General features: G+C 33.0%; 1 protein-coding gene across 1 annotated transcript; it reads left to right on the top strand.

Moving 5' to 3' along the window:
* The first annotated feature begins 756 nt into the window (after positions 1 to 756).
* PP7 (serine/threonine phosphatase 7) lies at positions 757 to 10,078 on the top strand. Its single transcript, XM_028206588.2, has 5 exons — positions 757 to 1,542; positions 4,578 to 5,072; positions 5,951 to 6,097; positions 9,100 to 9,207; positions 9,769 to 10,078. The coding sequence occupies exons 1-5, from the start codon at positions 946 to 948 to the stop codon at positions 9,847 to 9,849; spliced, it is 1,428 nt and encodes a 475-aa protein (XP_028062389.2). The 5' UTR covers positions 757 to 945; the 3' UTR covers positions 9,850 to 10,078.
* Positions 10,079 to 10,870: the final 792 nt, after the last annotated feature.

Here is a 10,870-nt window from a genome sequence, read left to right as displayed (position 1 = left end):
ACAACCCAATTTTTTGCCAAAAAAAGTAACCAAAAAAATCAAAAGGCAACTTTTTACCAACTTCTCAAAAACACCACTTAGGGGTTGTTTGAAATAATCTAAATAAGTACACTTTTTGACTTTTTATAAAATACGAGTTAGGTTTGAAGTGATGTGATAGAGATATATAATTTAAATAAGATGATATGACTTAAATAAAATAGTGACTTTTTGACTTTTTAATTTTTTTGTGTTCTACCAAACCTAACCTAAGTTAACAAGAGTTATTAGCGTAATCTTAGAAGATATAAAAGCATGCTAATATATAATTTTATAGCAATAAACAGAATAAGTTAGCAAGAGTTATTAGTGTGATCTTATTTAGAAAATATAAAAGGAGATCTTATTTAGAAAATATAAAAGGATGCTAATATATAATTTTATAAGAACAGAAGGGTGTCAATTTAACATTAATAAGAAAAAAAGAGATAAATTATAAATACATCTTCGGAGTATTGTTTAAATACGAATTGTCCTTTGTGATTTTAAAAATTACATTTCACTCGTTAAAATTTTTAATTTTATAACAAATGACTCGTTTTATTAATAAATTATTAAGTTAATTAACAGTTTTCATAATATTAGAAATATATTTTAATTAATAGTTGATGTAATTTTATTATTATATAAAAGATCAGTTAAATATTTTATTTTTTTAACTAATTTTATTAAATAAAAAAATTCAAATAATAAAGTATTTGTAATTTTTTAAATGATAAGGCTAATTCATATTTTTACGATAATTTCCCAAGAAAAGAGGAGCACTTTCCTCGTTTCATTCCTCTTTTTCCTGCTTCAAAATTTTCTTGGGAAAAAAAAATTCTCCGGAGCTGTGCATTGTTTTGATTGAATGATAACTCTCTTATAGAATTCAGACACAGAAAGAAAAGAAAAGAAGAGAAAAAAATGTTATCAGAATCAGACTGTCCAAACACGAATTCTACTACAACAACAAGTGCGGTTACAGCAGCTACTGATCCGAATTCACCATCCCCAGATCTCAATCCGAAGCCCCCTTCTTCCTCCGACGATGACTTCTTCTCCTCGGCCTCTTTCGCATCTTCATCTTCTTCCGATGACAACAACCAAACCCAGATTCCACCATCATCCCCAACTCCTCCCCAAATCCCCATCTCTTATCCCTCCGATGGAATCCTAACTCGTGATTGGGTCATGGACCTCATCATCGCCTTCGATTGGGCTTCTCGAAATCTTCCCCCTTCGGAGCTGCCCGCTGTGTTACCCGTACAAGTTTTTGATACTCTTGTACTCTCTGCATCTAAGATCCTTCACAAGGAGCCCAATTGTGTTAGTATTGAGGGTTTTGGCCCTAATTCTAGTGTTGTGGTTGTTGGGGATGTTCATGGGCAATTGCATGATGTCATTTTCTTGTTGAGGGAGGCGGGTTTTCCCGCCGATGACCGGTTCTTTGTGTTCAATGGTGATTATGTGGATAGAGGAGCTTGGGGGCTTGAGACCTTTCTTCTCTTATTGGCTTGGAAGGTATATAAGATTCACATTTATGTTAATTTCAATTAAGAAAAAAAAGAAAAAGAAAAGTCAATTAGTAGAATTAAAATGCCAATGTTTTTAGAAAGTAAGCTATGATATGTTTGAGTTTAGCAGATTTATTTGAATGTTGAAGTGTGCTTTGAACTGACTCTGGCTGTGATCAATGTATCTATTTTGTTGCTGCTTTATATGACTTGTTGGGTTTTGTTTATCTAATTTTTTGCATGTTTGATATCTCTGATACTTAATGGGAGGTTAATTGGCAAATTGACATGAAAGACTAAAGAATAAGAATAATTGAATGCAACCCACATTTGATGTCTTTTATATGTAATGTTATGTAGTTTATGTTTATGCCACCTACCTTTTATTGAGGTTTTCACTTCTTTAATTACTCAAACATTGACTTCTGAAGTTGCTATGAGTCTCCAGTGAAAGTTGGTAATGCTAAGAAGATCTGTATTCTATATACAATTTTTGGCATCTTAAGGGGACTAAATGTTTACAATTTTGGTATCTTAAATGCATTTAGTTGAAGTCAACCGCAAAAGAGGGAGGATGTGGGAAACAAGTCCAGAACATTGCATGTTTGGTATTGTTTCTAAAGACTTTTTCCTTGAAAACATGAAGAAAAAAAGAAAAAAAAAAAGTTTTTGGATATTGTTCTGGGGAAATATCCAAAAACAGCCAATTTTCATGCAGCTATTTTAACAATTTTATATCTTTTTCTTGTGTCATGCTTAGTGTCTCATCTTTTAAGCATCAAGTCCCAAGCCCAAAGAAAGGAGGATGGTTGTTATAGGTTGACAACCGGCATAAACTTTATAATCACTCCTAGTGAACATGGATTATAAAAACCTTTTAGTTGAGTTGAGTTAATTTACATATTTTTTGAGTTCTGTAAAATTCAGGCTCAATAAGAAAATGGAAACAATTCAGAAACAGTTGTGTTTCCAAACTTTTCAACATCTTTATATAATTTCAAAATCAAAGATTGAAAAGGAAACAAAAATTATGAAATTGTGATACCTGACAAACAGACCCTTGATAGTTTCACATTATTTTTTGCACTTTCTACGTTGTTTTAGAAGTCTCAAATTTGTCAGATGCAGTTCAATTTGTTATTGTTATTTTCTCTGGAATTTCCTTGCATGTAAAAGTGGAAGGTCGTAAGAACTTATTTTGAGTGGATTTGGCATTTTAAGGGGTAATACTTGTGTTTTGTATGTTGAACATCAAATGATAGCTATGAAACATGGACTTGGGTGCAGGTATTGTGTTGTTTCATGTCCAAGCATAAGAGTTTCCTAATTTAAATCTTAAAATATTGACATATGTATCCAAAAATTGTGTTTGGGTATGTGTACATTAAATGAAAACACATATGTTGTATATAATATTCTCAGATAAGATGATGTAAATTATTTAGAAATATACTTAAATCACATAGAATTTAAGAAAAATATGAAATTTCTATCTCCCATCCATGTGATAGGCAATAAATATTTCTTTACTAGTAAATGTGAGGTTATTCTTGTTCAAACATTATGTAAAGTTAGAGGATTCAAGTGTCTAAATTGGGTATCAGAGCGCTGAATATATATCCTACACCCTTACCCTTGTCATATTTGGTGGACAAGGTATTGTGGAAGAAAATAGAAGATTGGATGATAGATTGTAGATTGTCAATGTACTAAGTTTTCATGGTATCTATGGCTTCTTTTATTTTGAGTCTTTTAGTTTTGCAATTAATTATAAACACCTTAAATTTTTAATAGATTTTCTTGCAATTTTTTAACATGAACGTTTATGGTTTGTTTTTTCGGTTTCTGGTTTAAATATTTTTGAAAACTGTTAACAAAAAAAAGTGTTTTTGTTTTAAAAAAAAAATATAAATCGCTTATAAATTTTTATTAATTCTAGGAAAAAAAACATTTTCACTTGTTTTAAAAACACATTTTTATTTATTTCTCCCTCCACCACCCCCTTCTAGTCACCACCAACTGCCCATCACGACCGTTGGCCAGCAGCACCTCCCCCCTCAGACTATTGCCTCCTGCGAGTTCCCTTCTATCTCCAGCCACCACCCTTGATTGCTGGAAACTACCTTGGGTGAGTTCCCCCACCTTTGGCTGTCGACCACCACCTTTGTTGATGAGCCCCTTCCGACCACCCCTCTCATTTGTTTTTTGTTTTCATTTTTTCTTGGAAACATGAAGAAGAAAATTACAAAAAAGGCATTTTAGATACTGTTCTTGAGAAAACACCTAAAAATACTATTTTCATGAAACTGTTTTAAACATTTTTATTTATTTTTCTTTAAAAATCAGGTTCATTACAAAATGGAAATACTTCTAAAACGGGTGTTTTCAAACTTTTTATTATCTTATGAAAATTTCAAAAAAAAATGATCCAAAATGGGAAAAGAAAATGATGAAAGTGAGACAAACAATAGAAAATGGAAATAATTCAAAACAGGTGTTTTCAAACTTTTCTCCATCTTCTGAAAATTTCAAAAATGAAGATCTAAAATGGAATACAAAATGATGAAAGTGAGACACACAAGTGGTTGATGGTTTCACATTATCCTATGGTCTCTCTTCATTGTTTCAAAACTCTGTATTTTTTCACGTTCATTGCCATTTTTTTCCCTTTTCTAGAGAATTTTGTTGCACATAAAAATGGAAGGACTTAAGGACTTATTTTCAGTGGACTTGATATTTTTTGGTGACAATTTTCATGTTTCATATTCTGAACTTCCGATGGTTGATTGTCAAGGTACTCAGTTTTCGTGTTAGCTGTGGGCCTGTGGCTTGTTTAGTCTTGTAGTTTTGTAGTTGTGGTTGACGCTTACAGCTGACTTCTGTGCTCGACAAAGGATTTTATTATTTCCTCAGAAAAAGATTAAAACTGTTTTTGTTACGTGTAATATAACCAGATAATTATTGTGTACATGTTATACAATTTTGTTGCATTTTATTATGGTAAAGTAAGAAAAGTTAACTGGGATGATGCACTTGTTCTAGGTTTTTATGCCACATAGGGTATATCTTCTTCGGGGAAATCATGAATCAAAATATTGTACTTCAGTTTATGGGTTTGAAAAAGAAGTCTTGGCAAAGTATGGAGATAGAGGAAAGCATGTCTATCGGAAATGCTTGGGCTGTTTTGAAGGACTTCCTTTGGCTTCAATTATTGCTGATCGTGTTTATACTGCACATGGAGGACTTTTCCGCAGTGTAACCACTACGCCTTTAAAAAGACCTAAAGGGAAGAAGAATCGAAAAATAATTATCAGCCCTGAAGCAAATTCTCTATCTCTTGGTTCTTTGGAGGAGTTATCCAAAGCAAGGAGATCTGTCCTTGATCCTCCATGGGAAGGTGCGAACTTGATTCCTGGTGATGTGCTATGGTCAGACCCATCAATGAACCCTGGCCTTTCTCCAAATGCAGAGAGAGGAATTGGTCTTTTATGGGGTCCTGACTGTACTGAAGCATTCTTAAAGAAGTTCAATTTAAAGGTGAATTGAGTTTTTTGTTATCTCATTTGATGCTGATTTCATTATATAATCACATTGTATCATTGTTATACTGTTGGCTATTGACTTTGATAAACCTTTTACCACAAAACTCCAATCATAAGCAAAATGCATTGTTTCATGTTTTGTTCACGTAATATACCATAAAAATTCTTTATATGGTTATTGAACATTAATTATTTAGGTTTGGATTATTGAATGTATTATAGCTTCTTAGTCATTAATTTTGGGCTTTACAATTCTAGACTCTACATTTTTTTAATCCCCACTTGATTTTGGGACACAAGGCTTAGCTTGGTTTGTTTGATTTACTCCACATTTCTTGATAAGGATATAAAACTCTACTTCCTCATCTAGAATGACTTTAGTTGATAACCGGAATGAATTGGAGTTACATTTTTTCATGCCGTTTAGTTCATAACTTCAATGTTTTTTGAATTGTAGTTTGATAGATGATCTAACATTTGAGTGTTGAATGACAACATGACTCTCCTTAATGGTCATTTACTGACAAACCTTCGAAAACTCATCCTTTTCAATTTCCTCTTTTAGCCTATGTTTGGTTGGGAGATTTGGAAAGAGATTTGGAAAATGAAAGGAAAAATGTGTATGAAACTAGGTGAAATGTAAGTATATTTTATTCACATTTCACCTATTTTTTCCCTTTCCCTTTCCATTTTCAAATCCCTTCCCAAATCGCCTAACCAAACACAACATTAATGCTTTGAGATGAAATTGCATTTGCAAGTTAAAGCTGAAATCTTCTTGGAAATATAACGGATAGGCATTAGATAACTCTGTTCATTTTTGTAAAGAGTTATTATAGTAACATCAGTTTTGTTATCAAATTGTTACTGCAGTTAATTATCAGATCACATGAAGGTCCCGATGCGAGGGAAAAGCGGTCTGGTCTAGGAGGAATGGATGAAGGGTACACAATAGATCATGTTGTAGAGTCTGGGAAATTGATTACTCTTTTCAGTGCTCCTGACTATCCGCAGTTCCAGGTATCTTGTTGTATTTGGTTTTATCTTTGTTGTAACACTCAATATTTCCAGCTACTATAGTAGTTGTTGTGTCTGCAGCTCATGCAATGGCTCTTCTGCTATGATTTTGCTTTCAATATCTCTTTTTAGTAGCTGATGTAGGAGAGTGGAGAAAATTGGAATCAATTGGCTTAACACTACTGTTATGCCTTTATGGTTAACAGTGGAGTGTAGATTTACATGTGGGAATCACTTCTTGAAAATTAAAAAAAATCTGCGTGATTGAGTTGGATCTACTTTTGTTGCCACTTCTACATAACGAAAGTAGGATAATTTGTTATGTTTTCAATTAGATATGACCTTCAGAAAAACCATAATAATTTCGAGCACCTCCTTTCAGAAATTATTAAGATAATGTGTTTCTTATTTAATTAATTTTCAATTTCGTGTACAAAAATTGAGTCGGTCTAAACCTATTATTATTGGCTTGAAGAGCTGCCCAATGCAGATATGATGTTGGATGGGAAGAGCTGGTTTATTTTATTTTATTTTTCGAGGAACATGAAGGTAGGTCAAAAGGGGAGGAAGTAGGCAGTAATAAGAAAAATTAGGATTACAGGTTCTATCGTAGGATTAGGAACTTTGAAGTGAAGATTGCACTTAAAAAGATGAAATTGAATAAGACTTTAGGACCCGATGATATCCCTGTTGAGTCTTGGCAATGTTTGGTTAAGAAGGGGATTGCTTGGTTGACTAGGTTATATAGTAAAATTTGGTTGACTAGGAAAATGTCAGACGAGTGGAGAAAAAGTATTTTAGCGCCAATCTATAAGAATAAAGAAGATGTCCATAACTGCAACAACTATAGAGGAATCAAGCTAATGTGTCATATAATGAAAATGTAAAGAGAGTGATGGAACGTCGATTGCGAGATAAAACAAAGATGTCAGATAATTAATTTGGGTTTATGCCTGGTAAGTCAACAATGAAAGCGATCTATCTTTTGAGGAGAGTAATAGAAAAGTATAGAGAAAAGAAAAGAGACATTCATATGATTTTTATTGATCTTGAGAAAACATATGATAGAGTACCTCAGGATATAATCTAGTGGGTGTTAAAGAAGAAAGGGGTGATAAGAGGTTACATTGACATGATTAGGAATATGTATAATGGTGTGGTGACTACAATTATATTGCATGTTAGAGAGACAAATGAATTTTTAATTACTATAGGATTACACCAGGATCAACCTTAAGTCCTTACCTTTTTGCTTTAGTTATGGATGAGTTGATGAGCAATATTCAGGATGATATACCATGATATATACTTTTTGCAGATGATATTATGTTAGTGGATGCGACTAGAGAATGAGTTAACACTAAGGCTTTGTTTGGCAAGTTGGGTTTGGGCTTTTTTTTGACTAAAATTTACAAAAAGACAAAATGTCACATCAAATTCATAATCATTTCACTTTTTCTCTCATAAACATCACATCCAACTACAAAAAAATTAAATCTTTTTTCCAAACAAAATAATTTTAGCCTACTAAAATAGTCAAAAACTAAAATAACCTACTAAAATAGCCAACTGTCCAAACAAGGCCTAAGTTGGAGACTTGGAGAGAAACACTTGAATTTAAAGGATTTAGGATAAAATAACTAAGACAGAGTACATGGAATATAATTTAAGTAACAATAACAATGGAAGCAAGGGAGAAGTAAAGACTGAGAACCAAAAATTATCTAAGAGTGAACATTTTCGTTATTTTGGATCGATTTTCACAATAGCTGGGGGATTGGAGCGGATGTGGTCTATAGAATTAAGACGGGGTGGCTTAAGTGGATGAGTGCGTCTAAGGTACTGTGCGATAAACGAGTACCCACTGGACTAAAAGGGAAGTTCTATAAAACGGTTCTTAGACCAGCAATGTTGTATGGATCGGAGTGTTGGGCAACTAAGAAACATGTAGATAAGATGAGTGTTGTTGAGATGAGGATGCTAAGGTGGATGTGTGGCAAGACTAGAAAAGATGGAGTTAGGAATGAGTATATTCGAGAATGGGTAGGAATAGTACCGATAGAAGATAAGTTGAGAGAGAATAGATTGAGATGGTTTGGTTATATACAATGGAGACCAACAGAGACAGTAGTAAAGAGATGCGAGACAGCAAATGGAAGGATTAGGGAAAACGACAGACTTAGATTGATGTGGATTAGTATAATAAATAGAGATATGAACCTCTTTAATTTGACTAACGAAATGGCCTTGGATAGAGTCAACTGGAGAAGAAGGATTCATATAACCGACCCTATTTGATGGAATTAAGGCTTGGTTTGGTTATTTATTTTTGATGATGATGAATGAGCTGGGGTGAGCTTGTTTAATAAGGTTTGTTATAGGATAGTTAGATATTCAATGCCTTTAAGATCTGCTTACATGAAGATGGGATATGAAGTTGAAATCATTCAATCTAGGCATGTTGATTGTATTTTCTTCGCCTTTATTACCCCATCATAAGGCCAGTCATTTAAGTAATTTTGTACTGGGATTGTGACTAAAACATATTCACCTATCAAAGCTGATCTTAACGTATCATGGGCTTGAAACTGACACTAGCATGGGCGCTTGCTACGTTGATATGATGTTTGTAGAAGTGACTTCTTAGTGAATGCTATGTTTAAACTGTTTTGTTTTGAATCTCTTGCACTCCATTGCACTGGGGTTTTGCAAGGACACAGAATCTTGCTTAAGCCGTTCTTGTTCCAAGTTTCTTTAGGAAACCACAGATTTGTTTGCTAAACCATCTTAACTCTAGAGGAAGGTCAATATAACTGCTGCTTTGGGCTATATCATCAATATGGCTGTCTTTGCATCTGCAAGTGCTGGGGAGGAGAGAGATTCAAATTAACCTAGTAGTATTTACTGTAGCTACAAGAAACATAGAAATAAAATATATTTAGTTGGTAAATTACGTAGAAAGTAGGAACTAATATATTTTCCTGTTCTATCTGTCTTCCTTGCAGGCAACAGAAGAGAGGTACAAGAATAAAGGAGCATACATTGTTCTGGAACCCCCTTATTTTGATTCTCCAGTTTTCCATAGTTTCAAAGCAATTACCCCAAGACCAAAGGTACATGATCGTACTGATCTCTAGTTAAGGAAGTTAGCCATAATTTCCAACCGTTGCCAATCTTCTATTTGAGATGTACTATAAACATTTGATTGCAGGTTTTGTGTGTGTAGATTGGTGATAGGCTCTCGACTGATTTAGGGTTTCCCAGTTCCATGTGAACCAAGGGTCTCCTAAATTTTTAAAAAAATTCTTATATGACTCTCCAAGCATACAATATGTTAAATACACTGAATAGCCCTCAAAAATATTTTTTTAGTATAGAGCATATATCGAGAAAAATAGATCAGACATCTTGAATTAATAAGTGTGGTCTTACTCATAAAAGTGAAAAAAAGTCTCTCCATCATATGCATTGAATGCATACTTTTGACAAATCACTGAACTTCTCTGCTTAATTTTCAAGAAAATATCTAATTGCTTCATGAACTCAATAAAATTTTAATATAGTACTTTAAAATTATTTGATACTTTTAGTTCGGTCCCTCCTGCATGGATTTCCTAGTTTCACCCCGGCTATGTTTTGTATGTAACACGCTTTGATATAATTATGCATTGCAGGTAAATCCCTATTATGACTATGAGGATGTCATTGACTCTGATGAAGAATTGGACTTGGCATCAATGGTGCAATCCTCTTGAAAGAGTTTTGTAACATCACTTGTTATTGAATATGAAATTTGTATTATTTAAAAATTTTGTACATTTACTTGGTCCCTTTTTTTTTTTTTTGTGTTAATTTTATTGCTACAAAGAGGTTTTACAACCACCCTCTCCAACCAAAGATTGTTACCCTCTTCAACTGTAGAATATTGTATTAAGCTTTCACAATGAGTTGAGTATACTGAAGTAGTTAAAGCTGTTTTTGTTATATATGCCTAAAATATTTGCATCTGTTGTCTATCTGTTAAATTTATACAAAAGAAAGGATTGGTTACACTAATGGATGCCTCTGGCATTTTGATTTCCCATGTTTGATTTGTGTCGAGTTAGTAGAATATTCAAGCAAAAATTAAAATGATCAGATATGAGTAGTTATATATTTGAATCACAAGCAGAGATCACAATATGGCAGCAAATTGGGTAGCAAAAGCTCATGCCAATCAAAGGCTCCCTTCGGGTTGGGTAGCAAACCGATCCTTAGCTTTAGCTGCTATTTTGCGAAATGATGTATTTGCTTTCTCTTTGTGATTTCTTTCAATGTACATTTTCTTTTCGTTCAAATATATATATATATATATATATTACAAAAAATAGATAACTATTCTTGGAAATATAATTATCAATTTTTTATAAAAAATAAATAAATGTGATTTAAACATATATCTATTAATGTCTAATCATTTTAGTTTTTTTACATAAATATTTTACTTAACGAGTTGTAAATAGTGAATGGTTCGGATTATCGATGTTAGCCTCAAAATAGGCCTATCAAGTCCAAACGTTCTCTCAAGTTGGATGGCTTACTTAAAAAATTCAACCATTTAGCAATTGATTTGAAAAACGAGTGTTAGCCATTCAACTGATTCATGAGTATTAGTCATTTAGCTGATTCATAACCAACGCGGGCTCATAAATCAAACATCACTAGATTCATAACAAAAATAACAAAAAAATAAAGACAAATTACGTTAATAGTGCCTGTATTGTGATCATTGTATTA

The sequence above is a fragment of the Camellia sinensis genome, chromosome 4 (assembly GCF_055761805.1).
Source record: "Camellia sinensis isolate YWXY chromosome 4, ASM5576180v1, whole genome shotgun sequence".
NCBI lineage: Eukaryota > Viridiplantae > Streptophyta > Magnoliopsida > Ericales > Theaceae > Camellia > Camellia sinensis.
Note: the sequence above shows the minus strand (reverse complement) of the source record. Positions and strands in the feature narration are given on the sequence as shown.